The sequence below is a fragment of the Rhinatrema bivittatum genome, chromosome 14, assembly GCF_901001135.1.
Source record: "Rhinatrema bivittatum chromosome 14, aRhiBiv1.1, whole genome shotgun sequence".
NCBI lineage: Eukaryota > Metazoa > Chordata > Amphibia > Gymnophiona > Rhinatrematidae > Rhinatrema > Rhinatrema bivittatum.
In genome coordinates, this window is record NC_042628.1 from 1,470,024 (window position 1) to 1,489,011 (window position 18,988).

The 18,988-nt window shown below is 42.2% G+C and overlaps 1 protein-coding gene across 1 annotated transcript in view; it reads right to left on the bottom strand.

Annotated features, from left to right (window-relative positions):
- Positions 1 to 18,988, bottom strand: part of RBBP6 (RB binding protein 6, ubiquitin ligase) — a 116,861-nt gene that overhangs the window by 93,650 nt on the left and 4,223 nt on the right. Inside the window, exon 2 of the mRNA XM_029576353.1 lies at positions 8,158 to 8,257. Coding sequence (XP_029432213.1) covers positions 8,158 to 8,257 — 100 coding nt within the window. The remainder of the gene's footprint in view (positions 1 to 8,157; positions 8,258 to 18,988) is intronic.

Genomic DNA, 18,988 nt, shown 5'->3' on the forward strand with positions numbered 1-18,988 from the left:
CTAGCTAGCCAGTCCCTCCTCTCAGCTACCCAGCTCCCATCATCCCCCAGCCAGTCAGCCAACCTGCCCATTCTCTCCCCACCCCATCTCCCAGGCTAGTCAGGTTGTCACCTCCCAGCCAGATCCTCAATCCTTACCTAACTAGCAAAAAACCAGCTGCACGTGCAGACTCCAGCTAGCCATCCCTCCTCCTCGCCTTGCTGACTGCCGCTCATTCGTTCTGGTCTGGCACCGCACAGCTATCACTGAGTTGTGTCAAACGGTGCCCAAATATTTGCACTCATAGGAGTTTAGTAATGTTCACAGTCATATGGTGTCAGACCAGAGGAGATGCAATATCAGCATGGCATGGAAATACCTGGGATATAAGCCCTCCTGTAAGGCTCATCTAGTCTATAATGCTTCTATGGCAGGGAGAAGTGTGGAAAGAGGATTTGCATTCAGACAACCACCAACAAGGCATTGATCTGTGCAGTCTGGGTAAACAAGCATCGGGGTAACTTGCTTAATGCGGCGGTTACTACCCTTAACTATTAAGCCTTATGCTCACCTTTGATGCAACTCCAACATTACTCACTGCATCAATGGCAGGGGGTGGCAGAAAAATTGAATCACTTACCAACAAGGGCCCTGAACTTGGTGGTTGATGAAACAGATAAGTATGGGAAAATAAGTGTGGGAGCTTGCTGGGCAGTCTAGATGGGCCGATTTCTATGTTTAGTCTGCCCAGTTTACCTCCTGTAATAATGCCAAACCTCAGTCGATCTATAGTTCAGCTTTTCCAAATAATGCAAACATCTTCTCCCCAAATTCTAGTAAAAACCTCATTCTTTCCAAGAGGGATGGCACAGAATAAAATATTAAAGATGACAGCTTGGTAAACCCCAGAATCACTCTGGATAATTTAAAAACCCACATACACCTGCTTTCAGGAATAGATTGCTAACCTGCAGTCATAGCTTTGAAATTCTCATTTCGCCTTCCAACAAGAGATTTAACAAGTATATTTGCCAGTTTTTGTAAATAATTCTCAAATTAAAAATGTCTTTAAAATGTTTAACAGTGAAACTAAAAAAGTTTGGGGGGGAAAAAGGGGTAGAAACAATTCCATAGTCGTACCTTATTTATTTATTTAAAATTTTTTATATACCGACGTTCATCAATGATATCACATCGGTTCACAGTGTAATGCAAACAGGCGCCTGGGGTAGCGCTTTACATCGAACAATAGTAACATGTTAACAGGAGAGTAATTTAGGGGGGAGATATATAGGGGAATATAACATTAAATGTTGTAAAAAAGAATTGCAAGTATATACAATATGTACATTAATAGGAGAAAACATAAAATATAAATTTAGGCAGAATTTGAAATGGGAAGGGGGGTGAAAGGAAAAATGAGAGGGGAGTGAAAGGAGTGTTCGTACCTGACTGAACAATGACTACTAAGACCTGAAGAACACACACATGTGGGTGGGATTTCCGTTTTGGGCAAACCATTGAAGGTGTTATTTCTAAATTACAAGAAAACGTGTAGGAGAGAAATAGACATCCCAGTCACAGGGAAACAGTTATTGATTCCTCCAAATCAGAGACTTGAGACATAGCAGGTGCTCGGCCACTTAGTACACTGCTCCCAAGGGAATGTGTCCTTTTTCTTCATTTTCAAGTGAAATAGTTATGAAGGGCCCAAGAAGAGTCAGTGCCTGTGTGACTGCAGAAAGCCACAGAGAAGGCAGTAAGCCTCTTTCATCAAGCCCAAAGTCTCCTGTCCTGCAGACAATCTGCTGATGCTGAGGCCTCCATGATCAAGCCTCGGAGCCGGCCCCAGCTGGAAAAAGAGGTCAATGGGTACAGGGTGAGATTAGGAGGAGAGTCTGCCATTCTGCAGGCCATCCATTCAGGTTGTGGTGGGAGACTTGGAGCGTTCACCAGCTGTGGCGCAGTTGTTTTGCTTTCTCCTACAATCACAGTCTCTACATGGATCGACAGTGGAGAAACATTGCTCTAGGGAAGGTGTTCCCAAGCTTGTCCTGCAGGATCCTCAACCAGTCAGGTTTTCAGAGTATCCACAATAAATATATTTAGGTTTTTAAGTCTCATTTTATAGAACTTTTCATATAGACTCGCTTTGGACTGATTCTGCCCTTTTCATATCTTTCGGGCACTACGGCCTCCAGAACTGGATAATATGCTAGGTGAAGTCTCACCAAATATATGTACAGAAATGTATCCAGCAAAATGAAATGGGAATTGCACTTTAATGTTGTATTTGTAAATAGGTGACTGCTTAAATTCAGTATTTTACCTCTATTAGTTCTCCAGAATTAGCCAAATCCATCTGGAATTGTGTTGATCATTGAACCAGAGAGAACAGGACCATTATGTATCAGTATTCTCTCTCTTATCATCCAATACGAAGTTTAAGATCTGAAAGCCAATGCCTATTGGACATTCCAAGTCACAAAACAATTTGACTCTTGGAAATTCACAATAAACTACTCTGTCTGTGGCTGGGCCACAAATATGGAACCAACTACCACTTTTATTAAGAAAAAACAAGAAAATATTGCAACATACAGGAAGCAACTGAAAGCTCATCTATTTAAACAGGCATGCTATTAGGTGAGGTGAAGTGAAGCACAACAATCAATGCTTGATCTATTCAATGGCACAAACATGTATTCTAAGGACATAATCTAGGTTTGTCATTTGTTTGCCAAATGACTTGCTATATTTGTGATTTTTTATGAATGTTTTAATCTAAACACCTAGGACATAGGATAGTGCAGCTTATAAGGGTCTTAACTAAATAAAACCATGGAAGTAAAATCTTTTGCCTCCAAAACAAACATCATATTGGTGACACTGTTTCAGCACATTGAGTAGAAGGCATCTGGCTGTAATGCAGCTACTCTTTTTTCATGGTGTGTAGGATATAATGCCCATGCAAAAAATATTAACCATTAAGAATTACACAGAAAACCTGCCTGCATGTCCTTTTTTCCAGGGCATTTCCACACACTGTCCCAGGTAATTTAAATTGTAAGCCCTATCTGGGGCAGAGACCCACCTACTATACATGAATTGTAACTCAGCTTGAGCACAGTTTAGGATGAGTAATTACATTTTCTCCCACTGCTTAGTTAGTCCATTCCCTACCAGAGATCGGCAGGACACCAGTCCCAGCAACAATATGGAGTGTAACATTTCACTTAGTGAAAGACAATGAGCCAGCAGCCCCATTTCTAAAGAAAAATTGGTTATGTGCTAATTTTCGTTCCTGAAGTACCATAGATCAGTCCAGACTCCTGGGTTTTGCCTCCCTTCCAGCAGATGGAGACAACGTTTTGCAGACACTGCCACATAACCTGGTGCACCACCTTCAGTACTGATAAGTACCCAAGCCAAGATAGCGACAATACTAATAACAAATTAATATTCCCCTGAATGAGCAGTAGGAAGTGGAAACTTAGAATGGATAACTTTGCCCACACTAAAAACATGCAGGACTAACAAAATCTGTGCCATTTTTCAGATTAATTACAATAGATTGAGTGGACTCTCCAAATTTCCCTTATTCATCTGGGTGGGACTCTGGACTGATCCGTGGTACTACAGGAAAAAAAATTAGCAAGTAAGAACCAATTTTCCTTTCCCTCTAATATACCCAGATCAGTCCAGACTCCTGGGATACACCAAAGCTTCCCTAAATGGGGTGGGACTGCGAGAGTCCCACTTAAAAGTACACACTCAAAGTCCATGGCTTCTGGGTCCTGGACATCCAAACAATGGCTGGCAAAAGTGCGCAATGACTTCCAAGTAGCCATCCTACAAATCTCTTGCGGCAAAACTTGCTGACATTTGGCCCAGGCGGCCACCTGGGAACACACAGAATGAGCCCTTAACCCCTCCAAGACAGGACGACCCTGACAGATATACGCGGAGCCAAGTTTCCTTCAACAAACGCGCAACCATGGCTTTTGACGCCTTATGACCCTTTTTGGCACCACTCCATAGCAAAAAAAGGTGATCCAACAACCAGAAGCTGTTAGTGACTATAAGATACCGCAACAATGCACACTTGACATCCAATAGTCGCAACTCTCTCGCATGAGGCGCCGTAGCATTCAAATTTGGGAAAGCTGGGATCTCAGACTGATTTAAATGGAATGATGATACCATCTTCGGCAGAAAAGAAGGAACCGCCCTGAAGGAGACCCCCAAATCCAAAATCCTCAAAAAAGGATCTCTACTTGACAAGGCTTGAAGTTCCGAGATCCTTCAAGCAGAAGGAATCACCACCAAGAAAACCACCTTCAAAGTGAGATCTTTCACAGTAGCCCTTTTAAGAGGCTCGAACGGCACCACACACATGCTCTTAAGGACTAAGTTAAGGCTCCAGGAAGGGCACAGCTTCTGAACTGGAGGGCGCAAATGCTTTGCCCCCCAGAGAAAGTGCACCACATTCGGATGTGAGCTAGAGATGCTCCCTGCACCTTGTCTCGAAGACAGCCTAAAGCCGCCACCTGAACTCTGAGGGAATTAAAGGACAAACCTTTCACCAACTCTCTTTGCAAAAAGGTCAGAATGTGCGCCACGGTTGCTTGCACAGGATCAAACCTTTGCTCCACAAACCAAGCCTCAAAACCTTTCCATTCCCTCACATATGCCAAGGAGGTGAAAGTCTTTCTAGCCTGCAATAGAGTAGAAATGATATCCTCAGAATATCCTTTTTCCCCTTAAGCACTTCCTCTCAAAAGCTAAGCTGCGAGTCAGAAGCGAGCCACCTGATCTGAAAATATGGGGCCCTGATGCAGAAGCTTTGGCAGATGAGCGAGCTTCAACAGTCCGTCCACTGCTTGGTTTGTAGATCTGATCAACCTAAGGCCTCCAAGGCCACTCCAGAGCCACCAGGAATTACGTCTCTCAGATGAATCTCCACTCGCCGCATATCTTGCCCTCCCAGCAGCCATGGCAGAAACACAGAATAGAATGTTCCGTGGCCAAGGAAGGGCCAAGGCGTCGATCCCCTTTGCTCCACGCTCTCTTCTGCGACTGAAGCAGTACAGTGACTTGGCATTCCACTGAGTTTCCATTAAATCCATTTGGGGTCTACCTATCTGTAATCGATGAGGCACACTGTTTCCTCCAACTCCCACTCTCCAGGATATAGCTGCTGCCGGCTAAGATAATCTGCTTGCACATTATCGGTCCCGGCTATATGAGAAGCCGCTATCAACGACAGATGCTGCTCTGCCCAGTGGATCAGCTCTTCAGCTTCCTGAGCCACCCCTCGATTCTTGGTACCACCCTGGCAGTTGATGTAAGCCACCGCCGTCACATTGACTGACAAGCTTCTGACTAGCCGGCCAAGCAAGAGAGAGGTAGAAATGTCCACAGCGTCAACCACACTGCTCTCGTCTTTAAGCGATCGATGGATTATGATGCCTCCTCTGCCAAGCAGTAGCCCTGCACCAAGAGAGCTTGGCAAACAGTTCCAACAGGAGAGGCCGACGTCTGTGGTAACCACCATCCATTCTGGAACCTCCAAGTCCACCCTGTGACTCAACTGGTCCCGACCAAGCCACCAGAGACTGGACCTGGCTAACTCCATAAGAGGTAGTGGAAATTGAAATTGCTCTGACAACGGATTCCACCAGGAAAGCGACACCACCTGCAGAGGCCTCATATGAGCAAATGCCTAAGGAACCAGCTCCAAAGTAGATGCCATGGAATTGAGAACCTGCAAGTAACCTAAACCCTGGGCACCTGGGACTCCAACAACCTGTGAATTTGTGACAGCAATTTGACAATTTTTGTATCGATGAGAAAAAAAAAAAAAAAAAAAAAAACTTTCCCATCCTGGTATCAAAACTCACACCAGAAACTCCAACAACTGAGAAGAGGTGAAATGACTCTTGGACAAATTCACTATCCATCCTAGGGATCGCAAGCACTGCAGCACCAAGTCGACCACTTGTCTGCAAAGGACCTCTAAATTTGCTCGAATGAGCCAGTCTTCCAGATGTGGGTAAACCAGCACACACTCCTTCCTGAGAACTGCCACCACCAGCCCCACCATCACCTTGGTGAAAGTCCTCGGAGCCGTTGCCAGACCGACTAGAAGTGTGCAAAATTGAAAATGCTTCCTGAGGATCATGAACCGGAGAAAACTCTGATGGTCTGGCCGGATCCCTATGTGCAAGTACGCCTTGGTCAGGATCCAGAGAAGCCAAGAACTCTCCCTTGTGCACTGCTGTGATGACAGAACACAGAGTTTCCATCTGAAAATGAGGAACTCGGAGCCACATTTACTTTCTTTAAGTCCAGAATTGGGCAAAAAGACACCTCTCCTTCTTTGGAACCACGAAATAAATGGAATAGCATCCTGTCCCCCATTCCTCTAGGTGGACAGCAACAGTGGCTCCCAGCATCTGCAGACGGTTGATGGTTTGCTGCACCACTAGCCTCTTTTCCAGAGGCACAAGGGGAGACCATGAATAGGTCCCTTAGCAGTTGAGCAAGACCCATTTGTCCGACGTGATCTCAGCTTACTTCTCATAAGAGTCAATCAACCCCCTATGACCAGGACTGAGGAGTTGGCCAGCCTTGCTTCATTGGGCGGATTTAGCTCCGCCCTACTCTGTCCAGAGCCATCCCTGTTAGGTCTCTGAGAGGCCGAAAGCCGATCTCTGGACTCCTCCTGAAGTTCTACCTTGCTGAAAACACCTTTGCCCTCGAAAAAGAGAACGCAAAGGAAAGAACCTTTAGGGCCTTTAGGCTTATCCTCAGACAACTTGTGTACTTTATTCTCCCCCAGATGCTTTATCAGCTCCTCCAAGTCTTCTCCAAAAAGCAGCTTGCCCTTGAAAGGCAATGCTCTTAACTGAGACTTAAACGAAACATCTGCCGACCAGTTTCATAACCAAAGAACCCGCCTGGCCGAAACTGGAGACAACATTGTTCTGGAGGAAGTCCTAATGAGGTCATACAACGCATCGGTTGTATGAGGTTGTATGAGGCTTCCAGCCTCTAAGTCTGCTTGGACTTAGAGACAGACATGGCCTTATCAGCCTGCTACTGCTGCACCCTTTGCAGCCCAGCACGAAATATAAAACTGCTGCACACCGCAGCACAGATGCCAAGAGCAGGCATCTCAAAAATCTTTTTAAGTTGGACCTTGAGCTTTTTGTCCTGCAAATCCTTCAAAGCTGCAGATCCAGCCACCGGAATAGTTGTCTTTTTAGTAATTGATGAGATGGAGGCATCCACCTTCAGGACTCAAGAGTTCCAGCGTGTCCTCCGGCAAAGGATATAACTTATCCATTGCTCTACCCACCTTCAAGCCAGTCTCTGGAGTATCCCACTCCCTGACTATCAACTTTTTAAACTGACTTATGGAACAGAAAGCCTTTGCTGGACCCCATAAGCCATCCATGACCGGATTCACGTCATCCTGAACGAACTCCTCCTGCGAACCTTTATGCCTAACTCCGCAAGGATATAGGGGATCAGGGGTCCCAACTCTTCTCTGTGGAACAGCCAAACCACCTTCAGATAGTCACCCTCCACAGCTGGTACCTTCCCCAGCCCCTCATCCGGATCCTGTTCCCCCAGGGAAGGATCCACCGCCATTCGAAATCATTAGAAGCCCCCTGTGTAGGCAACCCAAGGACTTGCTGAACCCTGGTAGCCCCAGAAGCCCGTGAAAGCTTGGACTTCTTCTTGGGCTGCGGACCTTCTGACAACCCCGTTTGGAAAAATGCTGCCCTGCGGCCTTCCGGGCCAAATAAGCTTTGTGCAGCAATAGAACGAAATCTGATGAGAAGATGGAAGAATCGAGACACCCCCCCCCTCCCCCCGCAGCCTCTGAAGCAGCCACAAAATAATCCAAGATGGCCACCATTCCCTCACTCACAGGGAACAGAACCACTGCTTCCACAGACTCAACCAAAGACCTCTCAGGCCCGTGCTGAAGCCGCCAGGGATGCCACCCAAAGTGCCCTCTCTCCCAGAGAGGCACCAGGAACACTAGCCAGCTCGAGAGAGGCACACGATCGTCTCTCCACATGTGGTGCAGCTGCAGTATTTGTAAAGATTGCTATTAATGTTTCCCCCATATCAAAAGTTAAAACCTTTTTTATGCCTACTTACATGACATATGTTTTGCTTGCAGATTTAACTCCTCCAATAGGAATCCTCCTAACAATTACTGATGAGTTCTTAGGAATTAGGGCATTATCATCTGTGTATTCTGTAAAGAAGGATAATTAATATTTTATCTTCTATTGTTGGCACATGTAACAGATTACAATTATTAACCCTAGCATGGCTAACCTAATGGATAAAATGTATTTTCTAAGTATCTTTAAAAACTTACCCAAACTTTTTAAATTTCAAATGAAACGAATTAACCACATGTATCTATGAAATTTAAGATGATGATATTTGGTCAGGTTTTAATGTGGATCTTCCACATTTTGAAGGTCCTATTTACAAAACCTACAAATGAAATTAATCCCAACAAGCAATTGCTCCCCACTGGAAATTGCACTATTTGATTCTCCACATCTACAAATTTGTCTGGTATATTGCCCCCCTAATACTCTCGATCAGAATTGCTCACCCTATCAAACACAGAAAATGCAACATCATCCTGGATTACCATAACTAGAACTGTAGCAGACAAGATAAACCCCATGATAAAGAAAACAATAAAAGAACCAAAAAATCAGAACCTTTGGTACAACGACAACATCAGAGCAGCCAATCGGAAACTCAGAAAAAGAGAGAAATCATAGAGAAACAAAACAACCACACTACTCAACGCATACAGAGCACAACTAGCAGAATACAAAAAAACTCATCCATAAAACAAAAAGGTTTTTACACTAACAAAATAAATACCAACAAAACCCTAAGATGCTCTTCAACATAGTAAAAAGCCTAACCAAATCTTATGATGATCAACCACAATCAACGCGAAAGATCACTAGTAACGACTTTGCAGACTTCTTTAATGAAAAAAAATCAAAAACCTCATTAAGAACAACCTAAAAAATGACTCACAAGACCAGAAAATACCGAACATTCAAACAAAAAGCTGGCCCAACTTTGAGACAGCATCTTCTTTGGAAGTACAAATGATCATTAAAAAAATGAACTCGGCCAAACACCCTATTACAACAATAAAAAAATCTTGAACCATCAATAACTGATGATAATTGACATCATAAACCTTTCACTCACGGAAGGAAACTACCCAGAATGCTTAAAATCGGCAATAATCAAATCCATTATGAAAAAGGATAATCTTGATCCAGAAAACCCACTGAACTCCGACCCATATCAAACCTACCATTCATTGCCAAAATCATTGAGAAAGTCGTCCACACACGGCTCAGTGACCACCTGGAAGAAAACAACATCCTGCTACCCTCGCAATTTGGCTTCAGAAAGCAACTGAACACGGAGACTCTACTACTAGCAATGAACGACTTCGTACTCAAAGGTTTCGAAAAAGGCCACAGCTACCTTCTAGTCCTACTCGACCTATCAGCAGCCTTTGATACAGTAAACCACTCTATCTTGATTGACCGTCTATCTGAAATTGGGGCAAAGGAAACAACCCTACAATGGTTCTCTTCATACCTATCACAAAGATCCTACCAAGTGCTACTCAATGATACCCTCTCAAAGAAAATTAATCTAAACACTGGAGTTCCCCAAGGATCCGCTCTATCAGCAACGCTCTTCAACATCTATCTGCTTCCAATATGCCACTTCCTATCAAATCTTAATCTGACCCACTTCATCTATGCTGATGACATTCAAATATTAATCCCAATACAAAAATCACTAGAAGAAACATACAAATTAACAGCCACTTGCCTAAGCAGAATAAAGGAAATACTAACCAACTTAAAAACTCATCCTTAACTTCGACAAGACTGAAATAATCATATTAGACAGAAAGAACAACTCTCCTCAACTACCACCACTCAACCTAATGAACCAAAATACGGTCATATCTCCGGTCAATCATGCCCGCAATCTTGGGAGTAATAATTGACTAGGAACTCTCTTTCAAAAACGATATCACAGCAAAAATCAAAGAAGGATATCAAACTACTAACACTCCGTCATTTAAAACCTTTCCTTTCCAACAACGACTTCAGATCAGTCCTTCAATTACTCATTTTCTCTAACCTAGATTACTGAAACTCACTCCTTTTCAACTTACCTCTAAACACTATCCGCCCACTCCAAATCCTACAAAACACAGCTGCAAGAATCCTCACTGGATCTAAAAAACATGACCACATCACTCCAACACTTATCTCACTACACTGGCTACCAATAAAATTCAGGATTGAGTACAAAATACTATCCATTCTACATAAAATTATATATAAAAAACAAGAAAACTGGCTAAGTTCCTCCATAAAACTACATACCCCAAACAGAAACCTCAGATCAGCAAATAAAGGACTTCTAAAGTCACCACCTACTCGTTCCAAACAACTCACCTAAACCCAAAAGAGAGCAATCTCTCTAGGTAGCCCAAAACTCTGGAACTCCCTCCCAACTGACCTCAGAACTCAAGAAAACCTAAAAACCTTCAAAAAAGATCTAAAAAACTGGATGTTCACCAAAGCATACCAACTCACCCAATGAACATCACAACGCCAACCCCCTCCGGTCTAACCTGAAGAAAATTGAAACTCAACACATATGTATTATAACAAAGAATTGAAATGTGAAAAAACTGAACAGCAACTAACTTATGATATCCCTATGTTAATCTTTTGAACCTTTTTGAAACCCTTGTTATCCTCCTTAACCTTATAAAACTTCATATTTTTGTAAACCGTTATGATGGTGAAACCGAATGACGGTATATAAAACTTGATAAATAAATATGCTGCTCCATATTGTGTCCACAAAAAGACTTCTTAAACTGAACCCCAAAATGGTATACATTTTCTAGCAATTTGAAGCCTGCATTGTCAGTTAACAGCAGGCAAAAACTCATTCATTCTCGCTTACCTAGCAATTACATATCTGATTCTGATAGCACACCTCAATTTTTGTTTGAAAAATACAAATTTTCAGGTGTATACTCCAATGAGACATAAATGCATAAAAATGCCCTCTCTTACTTTTTCAGACAGGATAGTTAACAAGAAAATTTTATATAAAAAAAATCATTCTATCAAAGAAAGTGAATGTTTCATTGGTAATTATGAACTGATCAGCATCATATATCATCATCCATAAAAAGGTTGACAGTTATGGTGCACCAATTTTTTTTATGCAGTTTTATTCTTTGCTTCACCCATTTTTTGATTTTGCTTCTACTCTCTATATCATGCCGACTAGTACTTTATCCAGTACTTAAAATTCTATGCAGTGCCCTACCAAAAGCAAATAGCTATATAGCAGAACAGCTTACAATTTCTTTAAAACAGATCTAGAGTGAGGAATCTACTTGATCCTGGACAGCTAGTTTTCTCTTTTGGTCTTATTCTTGATCTCCTTTGCTGTACTATATTTTCTACATTTTTTATTTTAATTAAAAGAGGTGTCCAACTTTTATTATGGCCTCAGTCTATTTTTAAAAATATCTTTCTATGAGCACACACCTGCTGTTCATGCTCTAGTCATATCTTACACGTGTTACAGGTTATAGCACAAGACAGCAGCTCTTATTTTGCTAAAAAGGTTAGAATGGCTACTAATTCTCAGGAATCTCAACTATAACAGAATAAAGAGGATCTAAATAATGTTTTAAATGAAACCTCTACATCCATATCCCATGCAATCTTTGAAAAATAATTCCTTCTCTTGTTATTTCTGAAGCCTTTGCACAGTTTCAATTCCCCACAGCCTCACATTTATTATAGCTAAGCTTGGCTACACGAACCCTTCAGTTTTCATTCCATGTGAATTAGTTGTTCTGAATACAGCGGAGGTAAAATATTAACCATTTAAATGGTAAAGAAAGTCTTACCATTTAGTCATTTAAATAATAATATCTGCTGATGTGAGCCAGGGACCCACTCATATTGGTCTATAGCTGCACATGTGGTGGAAGGCTAGGCACTACCAGCCAGCCCTGGGGAGCATGAAGGCACATCAGCTCCAGGCATCTTTTCCTATATTGATCACATAAGGGATTAACCACTTAAATGTCAGTAGTCTCTTATTCTGCTTTTTATTTATTTGTTTCCTATTTGATGTAATATCTCCTCGTATTTCTGGCTCTAGCCTTCTATATGTATACTTGGGGGTCAAATTATGAAAATATTGTTTTCCTTTTACCACAATAGATACTGTGAAGATGTAAAGAAATTCTTTTTTCTTAGTTTCTGTGCAAAGTGAATAACCTTTGTAAATTTTGATTAAACTAATCAAGAGAAAAATTTAAAAAGTCAGTAGTCTGAATAATATTTGCATCCTTAATACCTGCTGATAGAAGTCAAGGAGAAAAAAAGCTTAACACAAAAAAAAAAAAGATCTGGCAGCAAAACAGACATAGCAATTAGTTACAAACTAATTTTCAAATATTGCATAGTTCTCTCTAAACTCACAAATTAATTAAAAATATTTTCAAATAATTATCTAGGTAAAATATGTCTCTTAAAACAACTTAGATTCATAATTTGGGAGGTAGATAAGTGTTGCTATGTTGCTCTAGGTTCATGGACTTTCACTCACTTAAAGCCAGGTCTGCAGGTCACAAAAGAGTTTGTCCAGTGAGTGCCATTCACTGTCCCTGCAGGTGCTGCTTGGCATATACATGAGACCATGTTTCACAAGGCTCTTATGCTTATGCAGTCTGCACAGCCCCCCTTCTAAGTGAAAAACAACCAAATGGAGGGCTCAGAGAATAAAAGTTCAAACAGCCAAATAAAGGCATGGAAACAAGGAAAGAAAGACAAAATATAGATGGAAAGGAGAGAAAAAAAAGAATGGCCAGGATGTCACCAAAAAATGCAGACTTACTGCATACAGAATAGGAGTAAAAAAACACAAACAAATTAAGGCAAAACAAATATACAGAAGTTTAGAAAGTCTGCTTTACTGAAAGGAAAAAAAATTCCAAGTGAATTACATGATCAGACTGCTGCAGAATTATTATTTTTTTTAAAAGATGACAAGCTATAATCAATGCTATTGAATAAAAGGTTAATTTAAAAAGATCTAAAATGCTTGCTCTCAGCACACCATTGCAAGAATGCAATCAAAGTCACCATGGCAAAGGAGCAGCACTGAAGTAAGAGAGGGGCAAAGTTGAATGGATAAGAATGGCAGAGGCATGGGAAACAAGCAACAGCATTAAACCAAGTGACAGAAGAAAAACAAAACAAGTCAAAGGGCAGGAAAATATTGTATTTTGGTTTTACAGTATTAGCCTTCCTTTATATACATGTCATTTAAACTTGACTCCACTACTAAAGAAAAAAAACAAGTGAAATAAATCTTAGAAAAAGCAAAGATCACTTAGGAAAATGCAAACACACAAACTTCTCAGGACTTTAAATATGAAAATTATCTGTGGAATCCCCTGAAAACAAATTTTGAACAAATTGAGGTGAGGTAGGGATTTGCTGATAACATCTTACCCAGGAAGCTGCTGGCTTGAAGATTTTTCCAGAAGGAGCACAGACCTGAGGAAGGAGGGAGCAAAATTCCCGGAACACAGCCAGGGTTAACTATTTGTTCTGTGATTTTCTCATGCCGATCTGAGTGCGAGGTATTTGGCTCCATGTTATAAAACAGACATCAAATTTATAACAAAACATGCATTGAACATTGTAATATGCATTTGTATCACTTTTTATTGCAACCGATATAAAAATGTAAAAACAATAATAGAGTTAGTTGGAAGGGATGCGATGATATATAGCACCACCTCATGGGTAAGCACTGTTGATTATGAACAATCCCTACTTCCACCTCAATTTTTCAAAAATTTATTTTGAGAAGATTCAAAAAGAAGTGTGCATAGGACAGACCATAGATAATTTTCATATTTAACATACTAAGAAGTTTTGTTCATTGTGTGGTTTTTTTAATTTTGCTTAGTGATTTTTCTAATATTTACTTGACATCTACATTTTGCTTTCACTTGAATATTGTCCCACCTGAGTTTTCTAACACTGAAAACCAAGGAAACAGCTAAAGTGACTTCAAGGAATGATTCAAAATAGTATGATCAGAACAAGGTGTGAACTTATTCCCAAACCAAAGGAAAACAGAAAACTTAAGTATACGAAGATAAAAACACACACAAGGTGGGAATATGACATAAGCCTTCATGAATGAAGAAAAGAGGATTTATATTCAGACAACAACCAACAAGGACTGAATTGCAGTAGCTTGCTTACTGTGGCGATTACTACCCCTAACAAATTAAGCCTGATACTTCACTTTGAATGCATATCCAGCGCAGCTCACTGCTTCAACGGCAGGGGGGAGGAAATAAATAGGATTTACATTCAGCCAACATCTAATAAGGCATTGATCTGAGCAGTATGAGTATACAAACATCGGGGTAACTTGCTCGATACGACGGATACTACCCTCAAACATTAAGCCTTATACTTCACTTTGATACAGCTCCAACACTGCTCTCTGCATCAATGGCAGGGGTGGAAGGAAATTAGAGACAAAAAGCTACCAATAAGGGCCCTGAACTGGAGTAACAGATAAGTATGAGAAAATAAGTGTGAAAGCTTGCTGGGCAGACTGGATGGGCCTATTGGTCTTCTTCTGCTGTCATTTCTATGTTTCTATATTTGCAGTAGGAAGCCTACCTGTCAATTTATGAAAGGATAGAAGAGAACAAGAATACTCAATTGTGCACCTATACTTAAATGCCATGACTAAGAAGAGCACACCTGCACCAATTACAAGCTTTCTACCCTACTCAATACAATCCTCAAAATCCTAACGCTCCCCACCACTCCTCTCCAGAAACCTTCACACTGCCAACATTTAGGTTAGCAATCAAGAACCGCTGCTTCAAAAAAATAAATATACACAAGTTCAGTATAGATTAGGTGCAACAATTTGATAATCCAACTGCATCTCATTTTCATATATAAAAGTTGCTGGATGTAAAACTGATGAAGCTAAAGATCATCCCAGTTGAAGTCATAAGAATCAAGGATATAAGTTCAAACAGTGTCCCTCAGATGAAATAAATTGCTCTACCCAGGAAAATATCCAGTAGGTCCATTCCATGGTTTTCATGTCAAAGCATATCAGCAAGATTTTATTTCTTACATAGTAACTTGCTGTACAGTTGACAATGAGATAACTTGTTTTTTGAGAACAGGGACTAGACAGCATACAACTAAATATTCATTTGTAATAATGTGATTTTAATGATATAATTTTAAGTTTATTATAATCCACCTAGCACAAGTTTCTGGTATAAGTGGAAAAAATGTTTTAAAAAAAAATGTGTACAGGATACTATGAAATGAGCCAAACAAGTTGTAGGTGGGATCTTTTTACTGGATTAAATTACTACATTTGTGACTAGGTTTTGAAAGTTCTGCATCATTCATCAGATGAGTACACAAGCAGACTACATGCCATTAATAATTCCTTTATTATACATTGGATCCTTCGTTTTCAGTTTAAACAATTTTTCACCCTGGATTTTTTCAAAAAGTGATAATGGGTTTAAATTAATTTTAGGCTGATTAAAGATCAGCTCCAGAACTTCAAATGCAGTGTCTCAAGGCCTCCAGCAACTGCTGGAAGCCAGTATGAGCCAGAGAACTTTCAGCATTTCAAGTCTTGCTCCCCACCAGCGAGAATGCTCAACCATCAGTGCCACTGATAAGGCATTTCAAGTCCTGCCTCTCCCTCCCCCCCAGGCAGCCAAGGTGCCCGCTGCTTGGTGATGCCAATGCATTTGAAGTTGGCCATGCCTATCAGAAGCACTTCCCAGCAGGCTCCCTGGCCCCACACAATAGCAGAAGTGCAGTACTGCAGAGCACAGGAGCCTTAGTAAGCATGTTAGATGGATCATTTGGTCTTTTTCTGCGGTCATTACTAACAGGCCGATTCAGTAAACCGCGCGGGAGAGCCGGTGCTCCGAGGCAAGCGCCTGCAGGCCACTCTCCTGGGTGCGATTCAGTATGCAAATGAGGGCCCGCGGTAAAAAGGAGGCGCTAGGGACACTAGCGCGTCCCTAGCACCTCCTTATTGGGAGAAGCGGCGGCTGTCAGCGGGTTTGACAGCCAATGCTTAATTTTACCGGCATCAGTTGTCGAACCCGCTGACAGCTATGGGTTCAGAACATAGACGCTGGCAAAATTGAGTATCCATCTTCCAACCCATGGACAGCTTTTTTTTTACTTTTTTTTTTAATTTTTGGGGCCTCTGACTTAATATCGCTATGATATTAAGTCTGAGGGTGTACAGAAAAGCAGTTTTTTCTGCTTTTCTGTACACTTTCCTGGTGCTGGCCAAAATTAACGCCTACCTTTGGGCAGGTGTTAATTTTTGAGAGTAAAATGTGCTGCTTAGCTGCACATTTTACTTTCTGTATCGAGCGGGACTAAGTAATAGGCTCATCAACATGCATTTGCATGTTGAGTACGCTATTAGTTTCGGGGGGGGGGGGGTTGGACGCGCATTTTCCACGCGCTATTACCCCTTACTGAATCGGCCTGTATGTTAGTAAGGATGAATGACGGAGAGGGAGATTCTCAGTGTGTTTGTGTGTGGAGAGGGGGAGCCATAGGGACATTCTAGGCAGGGGGCTGAGGTAGAGATACAGATACTGCTGAGTGGGAGAATCCATAATATTTCGGGCTTGGAGTGTATCAGTCAGTGATCGCGAATGTTCCGCAGCCTGCCAATAGATGGCACAGGTAGGAAGGACAGCAGCCATCACGGGAGAGGCAGAATATAGCAGAGGAGACCCTGGCATGCCACGAACGGAGCAGGTCCCGCAGCACACGCTCCGTTCGCAACGAGGAGGAAGGCCCCCGTGTGCCGTTATCGGCGCGCCCGGGCCTTCAACTTGATGGACCTTTGGCCTTCCCAGTATGACATGTTATGTTCGCCGTGAATGGAGCATGTGCCACGGGACGCGCTCCGTTCGAGGCATGCCGGGGTCTCCGCTGCTATTTTCGGATCTACGCTATTTTATGATCATGCCGAAAATGGAAGGCCCTGTGTGTCGCGAAAGGGACACACGGGGGAATGGTGAATAAAACGGAAAATGTCATAATGCCTCTGTATCGCTCCATGGTGAGACCGCACCTTGAATACTGTGTACAATTCTGGTCGCCGCATCTCAAAAAAGATATAGTTGCGATGGAGAAGGTACAGAGAAGGGCAACCAAAATGATAAAGGGGATGGAACAGCTTCCCTATGAGGAAAGGCTGAAGAGGTTAGGACTTTTCAGCTTGGAGAAGAGACGGCTGAGGGGGGATATGATAGAGGTGTTTAAGATCATGAGAGGTCTAGAACGGGTAGATGTGAATCGGTTATTTACTCTTTCGGATAGTAGAAAGACTAGGGGGCACTCCATGAAGTTAGCATGGGGCACATTTAAAACTAATCGGAGAAAGTTCTTTTTTACTCAACGCACAATTAAACTCTGGAATTTGTTGCCAGAGGATGTGGTTAGTGCAGTTAGTGTAGTTAGTGTAGCTGAGTTTAAAAAAAGATTTGATAAGTTCTTGGAGGAGACGTCCATTACCTGCTATTAAGTTCACTTAGAGAATAGCCACTGCCATTAGCAATGGTAACATGGAATAGACTTAGTTTTTGGGTACTTGCCAGGTTCTTATGGCCTGGATTGGCCACTGTTGGAAACAGGATGCTGGGCTTGATGGACCCTTGGTCTGACCCAGTATGGCATTTTCTTATGTTCTTAAGCGAATGGCTCACCAGGCCTTCATCTTCCCCTCGAACGGCGCAAGCTTGTCGGGGAGGGGAGAGTGTGAGAGAGCAGGAGGGTGTGAGACAGAGCATATGGGAGGGGAGAATGCCAGTCAGAGACAATGTATGTGTGAGAGATGGGGGGTGACAGAAGCATGGTTGATGAGCGGGGGTTGGGGAGGCTGTGAGAGAGCAAGGGGGGGGGGAAGCCAGAGAGAATGTTGATGTGAGAGAGGGGGGGGTGACAGAGCATGGGTGGGGAGGGTGTGAGAGAGCATGGGAGGTAAGAGGGTGGGTGGGAGGATGCTTGAATTTGGGTTTCAGAGACAGGGAGTCTATATGAGAGGAGGTGTGAGTGTGTGTGTGTGTGAGAGTGGGGGTGTGACAGAGCATGGTTGTCAAAGGGGGGGGGGTGAGAGAAAATGTGTGTGTGAGAGAGGGGGGGTGACAGAGCATGGGAAGTAAGAGAAGGTGGGTGGGGGGATGCCGGTGAGAGAATGTGAGAGGGGGGGTGTGGGGGACTGCGAGACAGCTTGGTTGGTAAGAGGGGGGGGGGGGGGGAGTTGCGCGGGATGCTTGACTGTGGGTTTCAGAGAGGGAGCCTATATGAGGGGATGTGTGTGTGTGCCAGAGAGTGAGGGAGCCTGTGTGTATGTGGAAGGGACACACAGTAAATTTCTAGGGAAATTCGGCTCAAAACAAGAGCAGATGTGCCAATAAAAAGACTTGCTGCCCGGGCGTAGAACGGGTACAGTTCCTAGTGTGTCAATATTGTTTTACTATCCTGGCTTCTGTCCAGCAAAATAAACTATTTACCCAGGAAAATGGGGCACATTTTTCCATTGATTTTCTCCTATTTTTGTTCTTGTCATAATAAACCCTGACAAATTACTGGGGAAAAAAATTAATAAAAAATGAAAATGAAGGTCCTTAATTATATGGATTAATATAATTTAAGAATTTACTGCAAATATAATTCTTTAACAAAATTAATTTTACAAGTAATTCCTATTCTACACAATTTTAGTGAAAAAAACACTACAAAATTTAAGCAAAATGATATAATCA